This window comes from Styela clava, chromosome 11 (genome assembly GCF_964204865.1).
Source record: "Styela clava chromosome 11, kaStyClav1.hap1.2, whole genome shotgun sequence".
NCBI lineage: Eukaryota > Metazoa > Chordata > Ascidiacea > Stolidobranchia > Styelidae > Styela > Styela clava.
In genome coordinates this window covers 3,185,084-3,210,442 of record NC_135260.1, presented here as the reverse complement: position 1 = coordinate 3,210,442, position 25,359 = coordinate 3,185,084, and the positions used below count along the sequence as shown (strand labels likewise).

General features: G+C 37.5%; 2 protein-coding genes across 5 annotated transcripts in view; both read right to left on the bottom strand.

Annotated features, from left to right (window-relative positions):
* Window positions 1-594: 594 nt before the first annotated feature.
* LOC120348157 (uncharacterized) lies at window positions 595-3,526 on the bottom strand. Its single transcript, XM_078117916.1, has one exon. It carries the CDS (start codon window positions 3,469-3,471, stop codon window positions 2,770-2,772), a length of 702 nt encoding a protein of 233 aa, XP_077974042.1. The 5' UTR covers window positions 3,472-3,526; the 3' UTR covers window positions 595-2,769.
* Window positions 3,527-13,340: 9,814 nt separating this feature from the next.
* Window positions 13,341-25,359, bottom strand: part of LOC120348134 (RUN and FYVE domain-containing protein 2-like) — a 30,955-nt gene continuing 18,936 nt past the window's right edge. For 3 of the 4 annotated variants that reach the window (XM_078117664.1, XM_078117665.1, XM_078117663.1), the window contains 9 exons: window positions 25,085-25,265; window positions 24,465-24,581; window positions 23,531-23,698; window positions 22,722-22,819; window positions 19,923-20,009; window positions 19,264-19,345; window positions 17,614-17,756; window positions 15,830-15,956; window positions 13,341-14,806 (listed from right to left, as the gene is read on the bottom strand). In XM_078117664.1, coding sequence (XP_077973790.1) covers window positions 14,663-14,806; window positions 15,830-15,956; window positions 17,614-17,756; window positions 19,264-19,345; window positions 19,923-20,009; window positions 22,722-22,819; window positions 23,531-23,698; window positions 24,465-24,581; window positions 25,085-25,265 — 1,147 coding nt within the window. In that variant the 3' untranslated portion in view covers window positions 13,341-14,662. Of the gene's footprint in view, window positions 14,807-15,829; window positions 15,957-17,613; window positions 17,757-19,263; window positions 19,346-19,922; window positions 20,010-21,758; window positions 22,047-22,721; window positions 22,820-23,530; window positions 23,699-24,464; window positions 24,582-25,084; window positions 25,266-25,359 lie in introns of those variants that run through there. The other variant, XM_078117666.1, reaches the window with a different exon arrangement.

Sequence of the window (25,359 nt, the reverse complement as noted above, 5' to 3'; positions counted from 1 at the left end):
CATCCATTTATTTATATCTGGCCCTCTTGAATTAAAACTTCTTGCACACTCCTACATTAAAGTATACATTTCAATTAGTTTTGTTTTATTCACTGGATAGACTGAAGAGCGAAAATGCCCTTCACCTTAAGAACGATTTAGTTAATTTATTGTTTTTCTAATATCTGTAGAAAATTTTGATTCCGATTATCAACTTGAAAACTTTGATTTCTTGTAAATATTTCTATTTTATTCATCTCATTCATTAAATCATGCATTCCAATTAGTCTTGTGATTGATAGGAAATAGGTTAAACACGCAAAAGGTCCTCCTTCGTGGGATTGTGTGGCCATTTTTAGGCAGAAACAGTGCTAGGCAGCAGAGGGGGAAGCCAGGGTGGAACTGAAAACCGGAACAGGAAGTTCCTCATATGATTAGATCGCAATGTGAATCCCATCCAATTCTTAAACACCGACCCCGACGCGTTCTCGCCTCATGTCCACAATAGAAGCATTTGTGTGTATTTTTTCTTGAATACCACGCTTACTTGCGCCATTTGCTCCGAACAAGGCCAGGTGCAAGCATCCACCGATATCTAATGATATCTCAAAGAAGCCTTTCACAGACTTTTTTATTTTTATCAGTTATTGAAGAAAAAGATATTTACATTTTAAAAAATGATGAAAAAAAACCTCAAATATCAGTAGTGAAATACATGGTACATAATCATCAAAAATCGACAGTAAGTAACAGAATTAGAAAAAAAAAGGTAACACAATGATTTATTCAGTAAAGATGACGAATTAGCTGACCGGGTGTTAATTCCCGACTCCAAGGCCGTGGCAAGGATGCAATATCAAGAAAACGTTAAAAAAGCATGTTTATAAAAAAAGACACTAAAAGTAACGATGTCATGATGCGGTGTTCACTTAACAAGTTTGCTATTTTTACTTTGCTAAAATGTTTTTTAATGCGGGGTGATCCGAAAAATTGAACCCAGGCCATTCGGAACATATTCTAAAAAGAACATAACTTTTGTGCAGAGGGTCCTGGATTGCAGAATCTTTTGGGTATAATCATAAACAAACAGAAGTTCAATAGTTAAATAAATTTTCTTCATTTTCGTAAAAGCAATAAAAATTTGTGGTTTCTGTTTCAATGTCGCAATATCAAGGAAAAGTAAAAAAAAAATATAATTATAAAAAAGATACTGTCAGTAACGATGTCATGATGCGGTGTTCACTTAACAAGTTTGCTATTTTTACTTTGCTAAAATGTTTTTTAATGCGGGGTGATCCGAAACATTGAACCCAGGCCATTCGGAACATATTCTAAAAAGAACATAACCTTTGTGCAGAGGGTCCTGGATTGCAGAATCTTTTGGGTATAATCATAAACAAACAGAAGTTCGATAGTTAAATAAATTTTTTTCATTTTCGTAAAAGCAATAAAAAATTTCTGGTTCCTGTTTCAATGTCGCAATATCAAGGAAAAGTAAAAAAAAAATATAATTATGAAAAAGATACTGTCAGTAACGATGTCATGATGCGGTGTTCACTTAATAAGTTTGCTCATGTCTCATATTGCGTGATTGCGTTATATTGAGTGATCCCTGAGAATATAGAACCCACGACATTTGGAACATATTCTAGGAAGAACATAACTTTTGGCAAAGCGTCCTACATTACGGAAACTTTTAGGTTTAATCATAAACAAACTGAAGTGCTAGATATAAAATAAAGTAATCGGAGTGGGGAGTTACATAAAATATTTACTGCTCATCCTAGTAGGTAACTGTTAGTAAGTCAAGATTTGGGGCTCCCGAAGTATGCGAACCAAGATGGCGGACATCGGAATGTAATATGTGTACTAGGTTAGGGTTAGGCCATAATTTTAGGTATAAATAATACGGGAGGCTCTTGGCTAGTCTTCGAACTGATAATAGGACTAAAATAAGGAAAATTAGAAAAAAATTATCGCCTAACCCTAACCTGTTACCCATGTTGCGTTCCGATGTCCGCCATCTTGTTTCGCATACTTCGGGAGCACCCAAGATTTTGTGTAAACAAAATCAAGGGATTGTGTTAGAATAGAAATTTACAAAAATTGTAATAACACGAGGAAATGCTGTTATCTAATACTGTTATCTACTATACTGTTATCACCCCACCACTAAATAATAGGTTAGGTCAATTGTAGTAGGCTATGTGTTCCGGGGCAAATAATCTCATATATTTTATTGAGCCATAAGATTATTTTACGTCATATCACGCGTGAGGTTTAATGCATAAGACATTAGTATTCGCAAGCAGTTATTTTCTTTTCCCTAGTTTAGTAATTTTACTATTTCCCCGGGTATCGGTTCTTTACATAATATAACACATTGGTACGTGCACTTCCTGAGTGCAGATTACTGTACTCATGGCAAATAACTAGTACCTACGTACTTTGTTAAGGTCTTTGATTGTGACTCAGAGAAACTATGTGTGGCCTCTCCGTTCTCTGTTTACCTTAGTAGGTAATTTTTAAGATCGAGAAAAAATGGGCGAGGGGAGGGGTACAAACATACACAAAAAATGTGACATTTCAATAAAAAAGAGGCACTTTACTTTTACTGGGCACCCCTAATGAATAAATTAGTAATAAAAAAACAAAAGGTGGACTCATTATGCTGATTGAAGTCACAAGGACGGAGATCGCACAATGCCGTATTTTCCTACGCAAGTCAATATATATAACAGTTTATTTCTTCTCGAAAATAGTTCCAAAAGTTTTCTTTTTGATTTCCCACTAGACGGCGCCCCCTGCCTGTGGGGGAGGAGTAACTTGTGCTGGAGCGGCCTGGTATGTCCCAGGTGCTGGTTGGTAGTTCTGAGTGCTCGCAAGGACAAATTGTCCATTTGGTAACTGTACCATTTGCTGCTGTTGGTAAACCATGGTCCCGTTGACTTGAGAATTCTGGCAACACTGGCCCGCTGCTGCAAAGGCGAGATGTATAATATTGAGAATCCCGGAGAATGAAGCAAGGAGTCCTAATAGGGCGTGAAGAATGAGGGTTGCCAGAGTATCTGACACAGGACGGCAAGACATTACGGACAATACAGACATGACGAATAACACTGACATGAAGAAAGCTGACACACACCCCATGGCAATATTAGCATTATAGATACATCGTGTCGGGTTTTGCTTTGCACGGATTCCAAGGATGCCAGATGCAAGTAGGAACGCTCCGCACCATATTCCTTGAGCTGTATCCGTAAGTCCAAGGCTCACAAAGTATGTATAAGTATAAGTCTTCATAACCCCAGCAATGACCAAAGTTGCAATGCACATTGCGAATGAAAGTATTGCAAGAAAAACTTCTGTGATGCCCAAACCATACAGAACATTGGCGTACTTCAGTTCCGGTTCTTGGTGTACCGGAGGTGGTGCAACGACAACCGGAGTCGCATTTGTTTGCTGTTGTTTTTCGTTCGGATTATTCGACATTTTTCAGCTTTTATATTTACTTTATGCAAGAAACTGAAAAAGTAAAAACCTATATTTATTCATATATCGATAGCTTTTTAAAACATTTTGAACATTATTTATTTCAATAAATGTTGACAAAGGTAAGAATAATAATCGATTAAAATAGGTTTTATGGCAAAATATTTGTAGTTTTACCGTCGTATCTCAGTATATACTTGATATTACCGATAAAAAGTCGACGATTTTTGCTATCGATCTGAAATTTCATGTAAAATAATTTGAAATTACTGAACATTTTTCATAGCCTTCACTGTACGGCGTCACTTTACTGCTTATTAAAAGGTATATTTCCTAGTCATAAATGTTACTCATCGACGATCGCCAGTGACGAGATAGCGCGTATTTTGTTCATAAAGTTAAATGGGTAGCGTTTTCAAACTAAGACAAATTCATTTATTAGACCGTATTTTTTCAATCTTTTAAACGGAAAATATTTAAGGCAAGAATTATTAACGCGATCAAAAAAATAAACACATATCTGATCCATAAAATTATATACCAGTTTTATTCAGGAACAAACCTTTACAATTTCAAACTGAATGTCAAGGCCCTAGGCCTCAGCCTACTTTATTTATCTATTAGTGAGTTACTGCCACATTTAAACTCGAACAATTTCCGTTTGATGTCAATCACGTTTTGCAAATAAGCGATGCAGTCATCGAAAATTATTGGAAAATTACTGGTAAAAAAAACAAAAACGAGAAAATAGTGCGATAAGAGGCGAGAGGATTTCAGGACTCCTCGCCGTAGTTATGATGCCCCTAACTCAGATAATAATTTAGAAACTGCAGGCGCATCTTAGGCCCATTCTTGATACAAAAATAACAACATTCCAGCCGCGTCATGTTGATGATTTCCTTTAAAATTATGAATAATGTTATGTCATAAAGTTATATGAGGTCGTTTATGACCAAATAATTTTATGAAACTGTATATTATGACGTAACTTACAGCGGAAGATAAACCAACGGTGGAAAACAACTCGTATGCGGAGAAACGTCATCGACCAGTTGGAGCCATTTCAAGTTATAACTCATTAATGGTGGCTTCCAAAAACGTCGAAAAAGAGTGATCGTAGTGGCCACGGAACACTTTCCACAATGCCGCAAATAGTAATGTTTATTTAACGCCTATAAATCGTGGGTCCTGCGTTGGTGTATCGTTAGGCTTACCATACGTCCCGATTTAGGCGGGACAGTCCCGCTTTTAGCGTCTTGTCCCGCCAAGTCAGCCAAAAGTACCGCTTTTGCGTTCAGCCATGTGGCATAATACACGAACTTGTTCTCGTTGCTGTGTAGCGCAACGCTAGAGTACTTACTGAAGGTGAATGCATTATTTTGTTTGTATCTCGCTAACATTGTTAGCGAACGTATCACATGTAAAATCAATTCTAATTGGTCCAGTTCGGACTTTCACGTGAATTTAACATTGAGCAACGTTTTTATAAAGGTGTTATCTACAGAAAAGCATGCTTGGGCGAATAAGTAAATTCTCAATGCTTGAAAACGGCAGACTATTTCATTATCCCTTTTGCTGTACATAAAAAAATCTAAATTCGGATCATTTGTATCGTTAGCGTCTATTTCTTTCTATTTTTTGAACTGAACCCTATATTTAGACAGGACATATGCGCATGAACTCTCGATGACAATATGGTCAATGAAGACAGCCGGGATGGCTTAAATGTAGGCATATGTAGTAAAATCGAAAACTGTAAAGTTACAGGAGGCGCCCCGCTTTGAAGTCAAAAAAATATGAAAACCCTATGTATCGTAGCCATGGGTTTGAGAGACAGAATACCTTTAGAAATAAAAAAAAATTCTGTATCATACCGTAGCTTGAAACGCTTTTTACACCCTAAGACTCTTGAAAAGCCACGTCATCCGGACCCGCTATCTCTTACAGTCTAACTTGCCAATTATACCCCCGCCCCCATTTGAAAGAAAAAAAAAATTCTGGTCACTGTTACGGAAATTCTAAAAAATATAGGGTATCCTATGATAATCATATGTGTTTGTAAGTTGTAAAGACTATCTCTACCTAAATAAGAATAATCTCTTTTTAAGAAAAATCATGTATATTTGTGGAATTTCATAGTCTAACTTCTTCAGACAAAACAAGATATAACTGTGAAGGCGAAGATAATAAAATTCAAAAAATGTGGGGATGGACATGGAAGTATCTTCGATTCAAATACTTAAACAAACGAATAACGTTGACCTCACGCTGAACAGGGATATATAATACAACGCGCTCTGTTCATCCTATTAGTTACTACCTCACAAACGAGAACCTTCATTCCAATAATAAAACTCGAGCAATATACACAACTTTAAAGGCTCTTATACTGATCTCGACAAGCTTACATTAAAGTTTCGAGAAATGATGCCATAAGGCTTGTAAATTATAATCTATCAATTGGGAATTCCCCTTCAACGAAAGTATATTATCTGGTCCGCCTTGGGGCATTGCAATTAACATGTTTAACAATTTTAGACGATCACATAAAATGTTGCACGATCAGAATTAAAATTCGCGGAATTTGTAGAACGTGTCGGAGCAGAATAATTGCAATATAACACGTATATGTATATGCTGCCAAGTTACGCCTCGTGGCAGAGGCGTAGCGTAGGGGGGGCAGTGGGGTACATATGCCCCCGGGCGCCAAGGTACAGGGGCGCCAAAATGGGGCTTGCAAAAATTTCACAACAAGGATAAAAAAACGGTCACAAGCAAGATTGCACCGGCGTCAGACGTCTAGTTTTACTTAGTACATGGCCAACCGCACACTTGGCCAGACCACTTACCGTGTTTCCCCGAAAATAAGACCTAGCCTGAATTTTAAGAATTCTCTTAATATACGCCCTCCCCTGAAAATAAGACCTAGTCAATAGCGCGAATTTTTTTAGCTATTCGATAGCGTGAAATCTCTCTCATATACGTTTTAAATGAATAATAATATATGTTTTGCAGATATTTTGAATAAAAACGTGTTATCTATAAGTAAATAGATATCGGTTTTCTGATTATGTATATTTGAAATCTTGTAATTCTTTAATTTGTGATTTTGTTTTCGATAAATGAAAATATAAGACATCCCCCGAAAATAAGCCCTAGTGTTATTTTTCGGAAGAAATTTGAAGTAAGACCCGGTCTTATTTTCGGGGAAACACGGTACATATTAGAATGCAAACCAAGTACACATTCAACTCAAACAGCTCCTTGAAATGCGACACCGGTGACCGGCCATCACTGACATTGTAGGATCGGCTAATAATTATTATAATAGTCGGTTCCAGATGATTCCAGAGTAATCAAAGTACTTGGACGTAACAGACACATGCGTGACATCACAATGAAGACTTTCGTAACTGACACGTATGTGACATCACAATGAACAGTGTGGCAAGCAAACTACACGTAAAATAAAGAACGGACAGCTAGAAGTTAGAAAATATGAGTCGGAGGGTTGCCAGTGCGCGAGAATGATATTTTACTGCGCGAATGGTCTGGTGGCAGTGCGCAATGGCGCAGTTGTTCACATTAGAGGGAACCTGGGCGTTATATTTATAACAATAACTTGCAACGGCGTCGCAACAACTCAATTTGATGCATCGGTTTCACCTCAACATTAGGCTACCACGTACCGGTACGATACTCAGTGGCCTAATTCAGAGCTTACCCGTAGTTTCATTACCACGGACCTGCAGAATTTAAATTTTGTTTCAGCAATTCAGTTTAGTGCACTCAGTCATATAGATCTAATAAGATATATTTTATATTTGAATTTTTTGAAGCTATGTCAGGAGGAAAAAGAAGTGGAGCTCAAAACCGCAAAAGAAAAAGGGAAGCCGAAATAGCATTCAAAAAATCGAGTGTATTACTTGCTGCTTTTTTAAAGAAAGGCAAGAAAGAAGATGAAGCTGCAAACATCAGTTCTTTAGAATCAGAAGATGGCGGCTATCAACCATCTGTTTTAGAGCATGATGTCGGCGCTAATGTTGAAAACATTGCGGTCTCGGAGGAAAACATTATTCAAACAGATATTTCTGTATGTGCAGAAAGAAACTCCGATAACACTGAAGACCGGAATTACGGAATTTGCAAATTCAGCACTTCACTTAATGATTTTCATTATGTCATATTACTGCCCAAATGCTTCAAAATTTTACAATTGTAATCATTTGCGATGATAATAGGCGCAACAATTATTAAACATATTTTATTATTCGATTCGTTATTCGAATATTTTGCCGTAATATGTTGTTACGATGATTTGGTATTTTATATACGTGCTCAAGTTTTGTTGCTATTTTTACTTGCGTTTTTTTGTGTGCGGCTCTTCACAACTTTGAAGTTTGGCTCTGCGACTAAAGAAGTTTGAGAACTACTGGTGTAGACTATGTAAATCATCTTTGACAGTAACTTAGTGGGACGTTATGGACATGTGCTACATTTTGTATAGCTTTGCTTCTCCTTGAAATGTTTCATTAAAATTTGTATTGTTTTTACATATACAATAAAACGTAATAGAAAATATGATTAAACGTGGAGGTCGGGGCGCCAATTTTATAGTTTGCCCCGGGCGCAATATATCCTGGCTACGCCCCTGCCTCGTGGATTAACACGTTAAAACGAAAACAAGCCGCAATAAAGAGAACTAAATCTGGATGTCTGACACGAACGTCATTTTCAAAACTTGAGCTTGCGCCTCATGATAGATTTACGTCATATTCATAATTTTATTAAGGGAATTTTGGTGACGTGATATATAATGAGGCAATTGAAGTAAAACTGTCGAGAAATACGGGAGCAATTTTACAAATCGAGACTTAGGGCTTCGAAAATCGCTTTATGGTATTTTTAGGTAACATCTGAAAACGACAATATACATGCGAGGTAGCAATATACACGACTTGATAACAAGTTTCTCATATAATTGAGGAAGGGAAACCGATAATTACGGCCTTTCATCCGGTTAAAAATCTAGATTGGGTAAGGAATGTCTGAAATTAGCATCTACACTAATGTTTTACACAGTTTTGGAAACGCTTACATGATCAAAACTTAAACGCATTGGTTCTGCATCTCAACTTTTATAATAATGTTTATCTTTTACTGATTTTTATTCCATTTCTATTACACTTTCACGTATATAACTGCCTCCAGCGCTGGTTTATCATCACTGGTTTATCGCGTCTCCTTTCACACTGTAATTTATTTTTTTACCATTCTTAATTATGTTTGTCCAATATGTACGGTTTGTGATAACATAAACTACTGGCTGACTGACGCTTTTGTTCCACTTCACGTCAACCGCAGTGTGCGCTGAGAGTGCTATTTAATCAAAATTATTGCCGAACAAGCCATCCATCTGCTTGTGACTTGAACTCAAGATCTGGATCCTAATTTCTACCATAAATAAACTAGTAACTTACTGATTTTTAGAGTTTTCAATATCGGTAGCTTCAAAACTCTAAAATTCCAAATTTTTCATTCAAAATTAACTATTAAAACCTCGGGTGTCGCTGCGCGATAATCAGATTTAGTTCCCCGCGACTTCCCCAGTAAATGTATGTATTTATCATTTTCTTGTAATTTGTGTTTTTTTTTTAATGGTTGGAAAAAATGAACTTGACCGCTCTGTTTGATTCTGCTGAGAAACACTGAAAATCAGAAAAGGGAGAAATGACAGCATCGACATTATTATTTTAGCATGAGATTACTCTGACCAGTCATGCTTCAATGAATAATACTTGTGGCGTGGTCAGAATCATACTTAATTTGACCTTATTACAGTCTTGTTTGAACTTGTCGGACGAACCAGTTATCGCCCCACCACTATTCTGGTCTGTTCACCTTCTTATCCGTTTAGGATAAGTTAGATTGGTTAAATTATTTATGCTTAGCATCGATTTTTCTAAAAAATAAAATTATTTTAACACCTCCGAACTCATCATAACCTGCAAAATTTAGCCGTTGCGCAATATCACGATAGTACCGAAACTGGTACAATGGTTCCCAACTATTCTTGATACATTCCTGCCTTTTGAAACTCCTCATTACTTATTTATATGTATAAAACCTCGTTTTTTTTTGTCCATATTTTCAAACATCAATGGATCATAAGCTAATGGATACGTACAACTCACTCTGGCTTTTATACAGTTTTATTAGTGTTTAATGGGTGCACATAATATATGCATCACAATAATACCGAAAAGATAACAATACGTGCAAATACAAAGTAGCATTACCTTCACTGAAACAATCAATTTTGGAAAATTAATTTATCTAACTCCACGTGCATAAGCAAGCCCTGCGCCACCAAAGCCTGTGTACGTGCTGTTTACGGCTTAACTTGTTTTTAAAAGCCTCAGTCACGCTTGCGTATGACGTCATAGGCCATCGTTAAACTGTTGTTCTCGAAACGGGAGAAAACAGCCTCGCGTAATTTGTCTGTATTATTCCTTTAGTTGTGGAATTAGTATCGAAAATGCGCTGGTATTTTGGATAGAAACTTAATTGTCGGATGTATGTCGTATTGAAAACATAAAATGTCGCAATTTTGATGTAGTGCGCATAACATTCTTGCATTTTTATGACCTTAAGTTCTTATTTTGCTTAAAGAAAAGGCACTTGAGAGCCTGAATTAAATGTGTAAAGTTACTGTACGCATGCTCTGGCTCAAACTTACAATTTGTTAACATAAGGTTATATATTGTTATTGCCCTGCCACTAAATTTTATGTCTGTTTTCCCAAGAATAGTATTGGTTAGGATATATTTCCGCATTCCGACTTAACTCGTAGCCTAAAATAATCAGAATCAAATAATGAAATGATAAGAAAATTATTATTCGCGAGAAACGAGATAGTACCGCGTGTATATAGTCAAATACTGGGAGAATTTATTCATTCGAATATATGGCGTTTTCGAAGAAGGCTCTATAATTGATCCACAATTGGTCTCTGCCATATCTGTATGTTTCGTCGTATGTTTCAGGTCTACATTCCTACGCTTTTGTTGTCTCTACATTTGAAATCCACGCATTGTCTGTCACAATATATTTTTTAACGCTATTACTAGTATTACTAGCGCATAATAAATAAATAATCATTCATTCACATAAATTTCCCGAAAATATTTGGTCTCTGTTATTAATTGAACAAATATGCGTCGTTTCGGACTCTGAATACAATGTAGGTGCTGACTCACACGGCAATTATGCCTGATATTCGAACAAAATAGAAAAATAACATGTAATGACGGTCTTTATTAATAATAATTTAAATCGCACGTGGTTGTTGTTCAATCATATGGCGTGAATAAACAGGTTTATAGCAAAAACACCCAAGTTGGTATTATTCATACATAGGCAACTTTCTTTTTCAATAAATATGTTTCGTCACTGTCCACTCTTGTTTGCAAAACTATATTCAATTTGGCAATTGTTATAAAATTATTAATATGACGGTGGTAAACAATTCTCAGTTTATTCATCTCATCTCTTTTTTTATTAATTTACCATGTAACCTAATGAAACATTCTCGCATGTTTCTTACTTCCTTATATCTCCGTGGTTGTGCGTGCGTCTGAATTAATTTAACATCTTTTAGGCCAGTGAACATGTACCACTTTTACTGGCAAAACCTTCTAACCTAAATTCTGTAAGCTATGAAACTTACTAAAGGTTTTGTTTGCTCTCCTGATTTCATAATCAGTTTTTATCAACTATTTTATCGCCTGGTTTACTAACTCTAAATAAAAATATTTCCCTAACATGCGACAGTCGGACTCCACAGCCACGCTCTCCGTGTTAAGCAGTAGCGCTTAATTGTTATTGAATAAACATTCCAGCACATTACCATCAAACGGTGCCTATTTTGATCTGCGGCGAAGGTAACTGCGGCGTAGAAATGTTGACAGTCTTATTGAGATCCCATAGGGACTTAAGGCTTTTGTGCAGTAACGTATCTACCTGAATGGCTCTTGCTTGTTGGCTGACAATTTTCAACGATTATTGTTGAATTGAAATACCTCTATGAGTCTATGGTATTATTTAAGCGAAAATACGAGTTCAATATTTCTGATTTGAAACTATTTTATTGAAACATTTTACGATTTTCAAAGCCGCTTATTGCAAGAGTCATGGCTACCATACCCCAGATACGCCCAGTAAGGGTATAACGATCTGCTTACCTCCGCTTCATGCTCGTCAAGACGCAACACGGGAATCCTTATATTTTGTGTCCGCATTTATTACTATACTATTTGTATTTCCACTGCTCATGCGTGTATGACACCAGCATCAGGTGTGGCACATCGTGCTGCGCCTTAGGAATACGCTCGCCATCGCACCTCTGATTACCCTGCGTGAGCTTGCAGGTTCGAATCAGTTCGTGACGATAATTCTGTGCGAGAGGATTGCTGGACACTTAGCAGTCGAGGGTGGTTGACGTAACCGATGGCCGGTGAAGGTTCCCTCCATCATAATGTTAAGACGACCTCAGATAATCTTATGGTCAGGGGACCACTAGCAAAGTCATTTGCGATGACTACATTCATTTAATGTGAATCGCCCGTTTTATTGTTAAACGCGGTGCGTAAAATAACTGAAGGGAAAGCGCTAGAAGCGAAACTGGATGATTCAATCACGGAACCATTAGATCAAGTGATCATCAGGGTTTAAGAATCACTGGTTTCTAAGAGTTTAGTAATCCTTTACTCCACTGTAGTGGTTCCCAACCCCGGAGGCTTTTAGCACTCATAGTCATTCCAGTATTATTACTTTTCTATCTTAAGATTGGTAAGTATGTTGATAGGTATTTGTCTGTATGTTTGTTAGATGCACGCGATATCTCACAAAAGCGAGGTTGAATCTGCTCCAAATTTTACATGTGCGTTCATCATAGCTCGGACCAGAAGCTTATTGATTTTAGATGAATTGTGTCGTATAATTAGCGAGTTATTAATTAGTGAATGGATGGGGGATCCCCTAACTTTCGAACGATAAATCTTCCGTCTCCGACCGATATTCTCGTTTGTAGCGTTATTATGATTGGTAGATTTCAAATCCCATTATGTTCAAACAATTCACGCCCAACAAAATGAAAATATCCTGCGAAATACCCTTATCAAGCTATGAAACTAGAAAGCACGGGGAGTTCTCTCGTAAAGGGGAAAGTAAAATAAGTTCTGTGTCTAGCCTTGTGACCCCGCTACAACAGCTCTGTAGCCCTCTTGGTGGGCCGCGGTTGTAGGGCTGGGAATTTTGAATCTAATATAGAGCGGTTCAGAGCAAAATTTCGAATCGCTGCCATCTTGTTTTTTTCATTTCCGCCAATGTTCGAGGTGAATTCCTCATTTTTTTTTTTATTGAAGCCATATTTTTTCAACGCAATTTGAGCATATGGCTATTTTCTGTAGTGAGTTATTGATAAAACGGGTTTCGTATTCCGTGTGAACTCTCAGCAATCTGTCTGAGTGGTGTATTCCATGTTTTCAGTAATTCATTTGTTGACAGGACCAATTACAATGAAAAAAGTCACATACAATTATTGGTGCTCCAGTTATGCGCACCATGATGTCGCACAACCTGAATCATAACCGGTACGCGCTTATTATGTTCAGGTTGTGCGCCATCTTGGTGCGCATACTTCTGGAGGTCCCAATTATATATCTCCCAAGTATTCGAGATTCGATTCGAAAAAGAAAATTAGATCCTGAAATCTTAAAGTATTCGAAAATGCCCAGCCCTACTGGCTTGGTAACGGCTGCTCTACTGCTTTGTCACGATATCTGACTGTCAAGCTTGATTAAGCAGCATTACTCTACAACGATATAATTCAACAAAATAAATGAAGATAAAATTGCACAGGGATCAAAATGAAACTTAAATTAATCAGTAAATACAAGAACATCAAGCACAGAACAAATAATTTGTTACTTACACATTTAAAGGATTTTAGAAATGAACAAAAAATTAAAAGTAATCAATATGGAGAACTTATTGTATTTATGGAACAACTAAGAGTCTTGTGATAACCCAAGACTCAATCTGAGCGCCTAGCTTGACTATGTATTAAATCACTTTTTATAAATTGAGTGTTTAGTAATCTCGAAAAAATATATAAACTCGCACGAAGTCCGAGAGAAGTTGATGAAATGGCTCGTTCAAAATGCTCAGACCGAGTAATGTAGCAAAATGAATCGAGATACTCACTCAAGTCAAGTGTTGAGACTCAGTTATGAATGAATGTCGAACAAATAACCAAACTTGAAGTCTGAGTGCATGTTGACAGATTCAAATAAATCTAAAGTTCTCGCCATTTTTTCTCCAAATTACTACTGTCTATGAGCAGTCAGTCATAAATTTACGTTTTTAATTTCAAGACTATAACTATTCAAATATGATTTTTAGTGGCATTAATTTGTTTTTTGAATACATATGAATAGGAAGCTGAGTTTAAAAAAAAATATTAACGAAATTGCCTTATATTATGGAGATAGGAGATAAAAAAGTTTTGAGAAGGGTTTGTACTTTATTTACTTTAGTTTTATGGAGCCCGATATTTTACCCTCAATTTTGTCTGGTTTATGATTCGAGACATTCGGTCCAATTTTCTGGGGTCATATTTTTTTATCCTAAATTTAGATAATTTGAGCATTTTTTAAATATATATAGAAATTTAATATCAATAGAAAAATTAACTTTAAATTTATGGCGCAGCAGCTGAATATCTTTGCAGTAGAACCGTGTGACAGGAGTCACAAACCCTACAGATTTTTCTCCGAATTATTACTCAGTCATGAACATCTGTCATTAATTTCGAAACTGAGCCTTAATTATTTGGATGTGGTCATCTCCGTTGTCTTCTTTTTTAAAAGAATCAGTACTGAAAATAGTCAAAATCATTGGAAGTATTTTTAATTTTCAGATTTTCTACAAGGCCTGATATTCCACATCAAATTTTGATGGTTTTTATATTTCTTGCGCCGGCCATATAGTACATTTCCTTTAATATTTAGCTGCAATTTTGCCATCATTGTGATGGACATATTAAATAGTAATTTACCATACACCAGAGCATTTCTCTGTTTTAAATATATATAGAAATTAAATTTTTGCAAAAAAACAAATCAAAAAATCATGGAGTAGCAGCTGAATATCTTTGAAGTAGTACAGTGTGACATGAGTCGCAGACTCTCACAGGTTTAGCAGATGATGCAAGAGGCATGGTGTTGTCACTACAGGTATTGCAGTATATCTGTCCGCAGTTCCGACAATGGTGCTGTAAAGAAAGTGAATAATTAATTAGGTGAATAGAAAGGGTTGGTGCATTGTGTCAATAATTTTATTGCGAAATTAGGCTCTCAAAGCTGACAAAGCTATCCTGAAGTTTTTTAAAAATGCATAAATAAGGTGAATGAAAGGTACTTCCGTAGTGTGTGTACCAGGTTACCCATATGTGTGCAAAAACTATAAAGATTGCCATGAAAATTGCCTCCGACGTTTATTCTAAACATATCATGACATCCAGGCGCACACACTTAAATAACAAAGGATACCCCCCAAAAGCTTTATTTTTAAAACAGAAGAATTGGTTAGAAATTGTCCACAGCAAAAGTTGGGATCCCTACCCCCCTAAATAAGTTCCTTTCTTATTTCCTAATAAACCAAAGACTTATTTAAAGTAAGGTAAGGGGAATACCCCTGAAATTAAAAAAAAAATCTAAACACTGAACCCCAAGTTGGGTCCATCGCACAGTTAAGTCGCACTGAGTTGTTTGGTTGGGTATGAGCTGACGTGGTCAAACTACGGCCCGTTGGATATTTCAATCTGGCCCGCCTGATGCTGCCGCAACCAAACTAAAACCAAATTTTGATGTTTTGGGTGAAAAAGAGCCCAAGGAATTTGTTAAGATTGCAATTAAATCAAGTTTTGGCACAGGGCTTATTGTTTTTGTAACACTGGAAATATTGTTCATTAAATGGGCGCTCCGGAAGTATGTGTACCAAGATGACGCACAACCTGAACCCTAACCTGGTACAATGATATGTTCAGGTTGTGCGCCATCTTGGTACACATACTTCGGGAGCACCATTAAATGTAACTTTTGATGTCACATTCACATGGCCCGCCAGTCTAGGTGGGCAACAATTTTGCCTAGTCCAAAACTCCTACCCACCTCCGGGTATAGGTCATTTTATTCAAATGGCTTGAGCCACTTTAAGTCTTGACATATGGTGACTCGGGTCCCTACCCCCCCCCCCCCCCTCCATAAAAAAATGAACAAATCAAGGCCCTCCCTACCTTTCTTCTTGCCAAACTGAAAGGCTTATCACACTGAGCACAATTCTTTACTTCCCTATCTTTCTCCCATGTTTTTTCGGCAAATGATTTATGAACGTCTTTCAAATCTTGAAATTTTTCCTTTGATCTGTGAAGTCAAAAAAATATCGTTGAAAATATGAGATGGATCAAAAACTGGCATGGGCAGACTACGACCCGCGGGCCAAATCCGGCCCGTTGGGTAATTCAATCTGGCCCGCCTGATGCTGCCACAAGCAAATTACAACCAAACTTTGATGTTTAGCTAAAAAATAGCTAAATGAGTTCGTTGAGATTGCGATTGAATTAAGTTTTGTCACAAGGCTTATTGTTTTCCACTTTTGATTTTGTAACACTGTAGATATTGTTCAGAGAATGTAACTTTTAATGTCACACTTACATGGCCCGCCAGTCTAGATGGTCAAGAAGTACAGGGTGTCCAAAAACACTACCCGATTTTATATTAATAACAATTGTAAGTTAAAACAAATTTTATTGCATGATAAAAGAAAACTACAAGCACAATAGCAGCTATCAATAAACAAAAACAAAGAAATTTGTGATAATGATTTTGTTTCTGCGAGTCTAACTACTTATCCTTCTTCTATGCTTTTGTGCCGGCGGATCCGTATGCATATAATGCAAAGATGCTGTAGCAAGAGTAAAGATAACTAACCTAAGTGATTTAAGAGTCTTGCTGCACACTAACACAAATATATTTCTGTAACGTTTCGTCTGACCAAGGTGAACTATGCTTGTCTGAAGAAGTTTGACCTTGGTCAGACGAAACGTTACAGAAATACATTTGTGTTAGTGTGCAGCAAGATTCTTGAATCACTTAGAAAAGAAATTTGTAATTGTTTTTTCTATAAAATCGAGTAAAATTTTTTGAACATCGTGTACAATGGTATAGAATTGAATGCAAAATGTATAGGATGACTGCCGAAAAAACAACCAAGGCCGTTCAAAACATATTCTAGATTAGTGTTTCCCAAACTTTTTAGGCCACACCCCAGAATTTGTCAAGTCGCACCCCACCTAAAAAATACCACAGCGCGGCGGTGTGGCTCAACGGGCTAAGCGTTAGGAATACGCTCGCCACCGTACCTCTAATTACTCTGCGTGGGTTCGCAGGTTCGAATCCCACGCAGGGATGGTTATGTGCGAGAGGATTGCTGGACTCGTCGCCGTCGTTGGGTGGTTCACGTAACCGCTGGTCGGTTACGGCTTCCTCCACCACCAAGTCCATGCCTATGAAAACAAACAATATAACTAATCCCATACCCGACTCTGAATGGTAACCGGACGAGAGGCCGTGGTTCGCCATATGGATAAGCAGTCTTATCGGCTTTCCTCTCCCCCGGGATAAATATGTAAATCCTATCCTATCTAGCTAACAATAACAGATAGCAAAGTGGAAGTATGTGAAAATGTTCAAAATAGGGCGGGCGAGATTAAATCTAATAAATATTTTCAATTGGCTTCACGCCCCTCAAAAAATGGGGGCGCGCCCCATCATTTAGGGACCACTGTTATAGAGAGCCCCCCATATTGCTGAAACTTTTGGGTACAATCATGCACAAACAGAAGTTCAAATGTTAAATAAATTTTCTCCAGTTTCTTAGAAGGAATCAAGATATTAAAGTTTGGGTCGGCAACCTACAGTCCTACGAAGTAATGCAAAATTTTGCCAGTAGTCAGCATCAGTCATTTGGTTGATCACTAATTTGCTTTAAGTTTGAGAAAATTACTTTGACTTTACTCACTTTCCAAGGTTATCCGCAAGGTCATGAATCGTGCTCTCCTGTTCTTCACACGTCGACCTCAGCTCATCTCGATCATTTTTAACTTGCTCTAGTTCTTGACGCAACAATTGCATCATCGATAGTTCAGTTTCAAGTTGAGTTATCTAAAAGAGAATTACATTTAAAAGGCATTATTTGGGTACTCCCGAAGTATGTGAACTAGGATGGTGGACATCGGAAAGTAGTATGTGTACCAGGTTAGGGTTAGGCCATAATTTGATTTTCTTTATTTTAGTTCTATTACGAGTTCGGGGACTAGCCAAGTGACTCCTGTAGTATTTGTACCTGGAATTATGGCCTAACCCTAACCTGGTACACATACTATGTTCCGAAGTCCGCCATCTTGGTTCGCATGCTTCGGGAGTACCTTAATTGGACCCACTGCGTCCAGTGTCTTACAGCAGGGGTGTGCAACCTTTTTCGCATGCGGGCCAAATATCAATAACCGGGTTAAACCGTGGGCCGCACCTACATTTCACACATGCTTTCTATTAGTTGCAGGCACAAAATTGTTTCTATTTGTTATTGATCTCATGGTCCTTACAGAAATGACGAGTTAAAACGCATTAAGTTCTTAGAACTGTAATTTAAAGATATATATTGTTGCACCCAATTTAAACGAATTCAGTGAGAAATTTTCTGCTGGATTCTTTTCCCGACTACTTTTATCCAAATTTGCTTAAATGAAAGTGCTACCAATTCGATGCGACGCCCATTTTAGAACAAAAATAGATTACCGAAAAGTGCCATATTTAAAGCCATGACTTTTTCAAATGTGGGAAGTAACTTGATTGAGAAGTTTTCAGTAAAATGCGCCAAGTTTCATTTCCAAATAATTTGCTGTCAAATCTTATTCTAGGTTCGATTTAGACAACATCAACTGATAGGCTGGAACCAAAACTCATTTAGCTATTTTATCTTTTAATATTAAAATTTTTCAAACTGCTATTCAGTTGCCTCCGCGGGCCGCACAATTTTCCCGTGCGGGCTGCATTTGGCCCACGGGCCGCACTTTGCACACCCCTGTCTTACAGCATTACCTATGCCATAGTTTCTCAGAGTGCTCCATACATAGGGAGCCCCAGGGCTCAAAGAGGGGAACCGAGGGGCTTCCCTGTTTACTTATTAAAGGGTCGAAACCCTCCCTTTTGAAATGTAGAGAAAAAAAATGTTTTCTGTATCATACATTTTTCGTAGCTTGGAACACATTTTAACTCCCCAGGACTCTTGGAAACCTGCTATTAGCTGTTACAGCAGGGGTGGGCAAAGTACGGCCCGCGGGCCAAATCCGGCCCGTTGGGTAACTCAATTTGGCCCGCCTGATGCTGCCACAACCTAACTAAAACAAAATTCTAGATAAAAAATAGCTCAAGGAATTTGTTGAGATTGCGATTAAATTTAGTTTTGGCATGAGGACTAGTGTTTTCGATTTTTGCTTTTGTAGCACTGTGAGTAGGCTTATTGTTTATAAACTGTAACTTTTTACGTCACATTCACATGGCCCGCCAGTCTAGGTGGGCAAAATTTTTGGCCGGCGGCCCCCCCCTCCCCACTTGTAAATTCCTGGTCAGAACCATGGCTCTAACAATTAGGCCACCGTGTCCAGTATACCTGTTTGATTGCTTTTTCATCCTTATGTTCCAAAGCGATTCTCCATTCTCTCTCAATCTGTATGTTTGTCTCCAGTGCGCTCCTGCGAAAACAAATCCAAAAGAAATTTGAATTTTGCATGAGACGTTTATATACATTAACTCTGAACGAGACTCCGTATAAACTATTGCACCACAACTTCTGGAGGGGCAGATATTTATTGGTTTCGGACAAAGATCGCGAGCAATGGCGTATCTAGGATGTGACAGCCATGGGTACTGCAGGGATAGGGGAGCAAAAACTGCTCAAGAAGTTTTAATCGTAAAGTCATTCAATAATATGCTAGATTAGGGTCGTTTGGTTTTGTGTGCGTCAGTGCGTGACCTTTCTCTGCTGACAAATTTCCTCAAAAAAAAAATTCAAAACAACAGCTAACTCATTCCAGTTTCTTTCTATGGTGGAGAAGTTATAATAAATTTGCACCATTACTTTTTAAAAATATGCAAGACAAGACTCGGCAGTGCGGTATATCTTTCTAAGAGTTAGGAATATGTTCGTCACCGCACGGCCGATTACCCTGTGTGGGTTCGAGGTTCCCAGGATTGCTGGGCTCCTAACCGCCGCAGGGTGGTCCACGTAGCCGTTTTCTTTTCCCCCAATATGTAAATCCTCCTACATACCTTCGTTTTTCTGAATCATCCAAGTTCTGTGAGAATCTGTCTGCCCGCTCTAGAGCGACATCTAGTTGTTGATTCGCTTCAATGATCCTGGGAAACGTTCACAAAAGTAGGAAGAGAAAGATAAAAAAAAAAACTTGAAAACAAAAAACCTTTATTTGGGTGATTTTTGAGGTAAATATTACAAAAGAAATATGAAAATAAGAGGAAATAAACTTAAAAATATAGCAAGTAAGAAAAAGAAAATTAAATCGAGTAGAAGGGTCTTGAAGTCTAAGTTAATCATTACCAGGGGTGGCCAACCTGTTTTCGACTGCGATCGACTAAAATCTTCAAAATAGCTCGCGATCGACTGATTGGTAATAAGGTTATACACAAAAACGAATGAGTACCGAATATACAGAAAACTGCACACACGCATACAAAAATCCACCGCTGCCAATAAGCTCAGCTTTGTGGGCGTATTCCCAATAAAATCGACACAAAATTTGTATTTTTCATTGTTCCATTTACATTTAGTTTGTTAATTTGATGTACAATACTGTATTCATCCTTTTTCAAAACACTCAACTGGATCACGACCATATTTTGGGGAATGTTATCAAACTCACTCAAAATCATACGTGATCGACCGCTCAAGAGGTGGCGATCGACCGGTCGATCGCGATAGACGTGTTGGCCACCCCTTACCTATACCAAACCCTAACTCAAATTCATCATCGAATACAGATCTGATACCTTGTTGGGAATAATTTTTACCTCGGCTGCTGTCTTTGGGTTCAAGAAAAAGTATTTCACCTCACTGACAAACAAAACTACCAGCTTTCCAAATTGTCTATATTGCTGTTTGCTGTAGAATTATAAATGCGCCCTCACCTAGGTATTACAAAACATGTATAATTCTTTCTTGCCAAATTTCGAATTGAATATGCAAATGCAGTGAATTACATTATCCAATCCAGAACGAATTATGTTCGACTAAGAGTTATCACCGTATATGTAAATTCAGCAAAATAAACGGCCACCTTTCCACAATTTTTCAAGAAATTCTATTGATGGCCATTTTGGCACTACTGTAAGACTTTCTTCGCATTAAATAATAGCAAAAATTATTTCGACGATGTGACATATATTTTGATAGTTATCAATGGTTACGAAAACGTCAGAAACAGATGAAAAACAACAATAACAATTCACCAGCTGATAAATTTTAAAAAGAAAGTAATAGTATGATAAAAAAATACTTTTATGAATATGAATGCAAGATATGAGCGTCTGGTGGGTATATTGGACCTGATGTTTTCAAATGGAGCGCCAACACCAAATGTCTTCAAATGGAGGACCAATACCAAATATCTTCAAATGGAGCGCCAACACAAATGTCTTCAAATGGAGGGCCAATACACTTAGGTCTATGACCCACTAAAACATTGGTTCTCAACATTTTAAGCCACGTTCCATTTTAAAAATATGTCAAGTTTCGCGCCCCACCTCAAAAATAACTGGCTTACAATAAGCCCCAAATAACAGATAGTAAAAAAACGATGAAAATATGTGTAAATATCCAAAATGAGGCGGGCAACGGGACAAGATCACATTTAACAATTATTTTTATTTATAATTAGCTTCACATCTCCTCAAAAAATTGTCCCCAAGTGCACTAAAATGATCTTTCTGTCCCTATTTTATACAATTTCAAGAACAACACACATGGGCTATTCCAAGTGACTCTATGGGACAATTCCAGAAATTTTGCATGTTGCGAGATATAATACATTTTACATTGCCCCATTTAAAGAAAAATTGGTATTGCGCCCCCCCCCCCCCTATTGCCCTGGGGCTCCTTCGGTAGGCCAAGAGCCCCCATTGAGGAAACGCTTCTCTATTCCATCGCAACACTGAGAGTAATACACATTTTTCCTGCCTTAGTGCACAGTTGTGTAACATTAACAATTTCGAATAGACCTAAATTCTATTGCCAGCGCAATGATGATTTTAGTAAATCTGTGGAGCGCCACCAAGTGTACACAAGCCAGTTCTTTTCATAAAGTCCCACGACAAATAACTCGTCATGTTAGCCCTAGCTCTACTCTTCGCAAGTCAACTCTCTCTAACTCAGAACAAAATCTAATTTGAGAGAATTTACAAAAAAGGAGAGAAATAAAAGAAAAAGGCAGAAGTGAGAAAAAAGAAAATAGAAAAAGGTTTGTGAAATTAAACTGAAAAATAACAAAATTAAAAAGCATGCAATTGATTGGGATGCTGCAGGATCCTATTGCAAGGGGAACCCCCAACCCCCAATAAAGAAAAACCCAGCGCATTTAAAACAAATTCAAGAGAGAACATAACTTTTGTGCAGAGTTACCTATTAAACTTTCAGTACAATCATACACAGAAAAACATTTTTTTCACTTCAGAGAATTAGGAAATGTATGAATTCTGTTTCTAGGGCCACAAATTTATGGGGTCGCAAAGAGTTTACCAATTTCACACAAAGTACGGCGCTCCCGAAGTATGTGCACCAAGATGGCACATAACCTGCACCCTAACCTGGCTATGTTCAGTTTGTGCGCCATCTTGGTGCACATATTTCTGGAGCTCACAAAGTTCTATATCGTACTTTTTTAGACTTTAAATTTGAAGGGGTCGCAAGAAAAAAAGTTTGCGAAGCCCTAGACTGGGCTGCTTTATTATTTGTTCCAATCGGAATTAGTAACTAGGCGCTGTGGTCCTCACATGAGAAAGCTGTCTTACCAGCGTTCCTCTCCCTCTAGGATGAATTTTCAAAATCTGGCTACTTACTTTTCTTTCAGTTTTCCTGCTTCAGCATTCAATCGTTTCGTTTCCTCTTCCAATTCTGTGATCTGTTTCGTTTTTGATTCGATCGTGTCTGTTTTGTCCTGGAACAAAATCATTAGAAATTCAGACTTCATTGTAAATTACTGTCTAGTAAATCAGAAAACGACCATTTCAATTGAAAAAAGTTTTTAAGGATTTTTATTTGTATCATGGGAGGCAGAAGGACAAATTAGACCAGTGGTTCTTAAACCCCGCCCACCTCAAAAATAGCTAGCTAAAAAAACATGAATAACAGACAGTGAGGTGAAAGCATGTTTTATTCAAAGAACACGTTGAAAATTCGTAGATGGAACGTTAATATTCAAAATAAAGAAATGTAAATTTTCCAAATAAGGCAGGCAAAATAAAATTTAACGAACATCTTTTTTCAATAAGCTTCACACCCCTCAATAAATGGGGCTCCCGAAGTATGCGAACCAAGATGGCGGACATCGGAATGTAATATGTATACTAGGTTAGGGTTAAGCCATAATTTTAGGTATAAATACTACGGGAGGCTCTTGGCTAGTCTTCGAACTGATAATAGGACTAAAATAAGGAAAATTGGAAAAAAATTATCGCCTAACCCTAACCTGTTACCCATGCTACGTTCCGATGTCCGCCATCTTGGTTCGCATACTTCGGGAGCACCCAATAAATTGTCTACGCCCCCTCTTGTGGGGCAATCCCAACCGTTTGAGAACCACTGGCATACACGTAGTCGAAGTAAAAACCTAATTGCTAGTAGTTGAAGCGCAAGTTAATAAGTATACCTGTAATTTCTTATAAATATCGATGTTGATTCCTTTCACATTGTCGAGTTGTTCTCGTAATATGACGAGCGAGTCCTGTTTATCATAAATATCTTTCTCCAAGAGCTTCATGGCGACTTCTATCTCTTGTTTGAGACCGATTTGTAATTCCAGTTCCCGTTCAACTTCCTAGATAATAAATAAACAAAGGTGAACGTTTTTTTTGTGGAGAGGGTCAGGGGCCAGCCAGAAAAATTCAAACAGAGGAAGTTCTGAAATTTTTATTTGCCAAATTAGATCGAAAAAGCTTGCGGGTACGGCCGAAAGCCGGAAAACGTTTGTTTCCATGAGTCTTTGGGGTCTAAAAAGCGTTTGAAGCTCAGAAAACTGCTATGTATCATACAGAAAAATGATTTTATTTTTTTCACATTTTAAATAAGGGGGGGGGGAGGTTACGGCCCCCAAAACCACCCCTCTGGCTACACCCTTAGGGGGGTACTGATTTTAGGTGCCTCAAACAAAACTTTGGACAAGCAGTATAGGGCCGCGATTTTCGAAAGTGAATTTTTTTTTGTCTGATATCATCTGATGTTGTTCATGTTCCAAGTTACGCAAATTACGCATCCCTATGCATTGCAGACTTTTAATTGATATTGATAAATAATCAAAATTCCTACTAAAACTCAGAACGCATTAATATTTCAAGAGTTATTCTTAACAGTCTATTAAACAAGGGGCTTACATTCAAAAAAGTTTACGCCTTCAAGTTTGATTCTCTCATAGTTTGGAGCCGCAGTCAAAGTTTTCATTGTTTTTGCACATTTTTACAAGATTTTTGGAAGTTTTTCACAGTTTTTAGTGTTTTTGCATGGTTTCTCGTAATTTTTGCCAAATATTTTCAATCCCAAGTAAATTTTCTATGAGTTATGCATGATTAATATTAACTCTTCCTCACCATTCTCATCAATGCTTCCTGCTTCAGTTGTTTCTTGACCTGATTCAACATTTCATCGAGACCGGCCCGTGATTGAACCAAAGTTTGCCGCTCAAGATCCAAGTCTGACTGCCGATCCTGTGAAAAATGAACAAGTTAGAATTTATTTCATGTTCAAAGTGACGTTTGGAGTTCACAACTAGGAATTCAAAAGGACCATTGAAAATTTCAAAACAAGTTTGCTTGGAGGACTGTTCCAAGCGTTAATCAAATAAATGAATTATTAATTATAAATAAAATGGCTTCCATTGGCGAATGAAAGTTTTCATGCAAATTTGCTCGGAGTGACTGAAAGTGGAAAAAGTAATGATCATAAGGTTGCGAATTTACTCTAAGTAAGGTTTGAAGCCTCCAGTAGTATTTAAACCTAAAATTATGGCCTAACCCTAACCTAGTACACATATTACATTCCGATGTCCGCCATCTTGGTTCGCATACTTCGGGAGCCCCGTTTTTTTATTGCCCAGAGCCTCCTCCACTTCTGAGTGATCACTCATATTCAGTCGTTTAGAATCTAATAAAATATTATATATTAAAAATGCGATTGCAAGCAGGTGAAGAACATAATAGCCAGATCTTGCCTCCAATGTTTTCTTGTGACTGGCGGCCATGGTTTCTTTTTCATCAAGAAGTTTTTTACGTTCCCCTCTCATTGTAGCAAGAGTAAGTTTTGCCGCTTCCAACTCCGCCTCTAAAAGCTGATTGGATGAGCTTGTATGCCCCGCCCTCTTCTGGAGTTCACTCAGAGTTGTTTCAAGATATCTGAGGTCAAGTATATTTTGTTAGTAAAGGACTATATTATAGTAACAGGTCTGGGCTGGAGTCCCCATATTTTAAATTTAGACAAAAATTCATT

Excerpts from the sequence above, each read along its gene's own strand:
- LOC120348157 (XM_078117916.1), bottom strand. The coding sequence starts at position 3,471 with ATGTCGAATAATCCGAACGAAAAACAACAGCAAACAAATGCGACTCCG.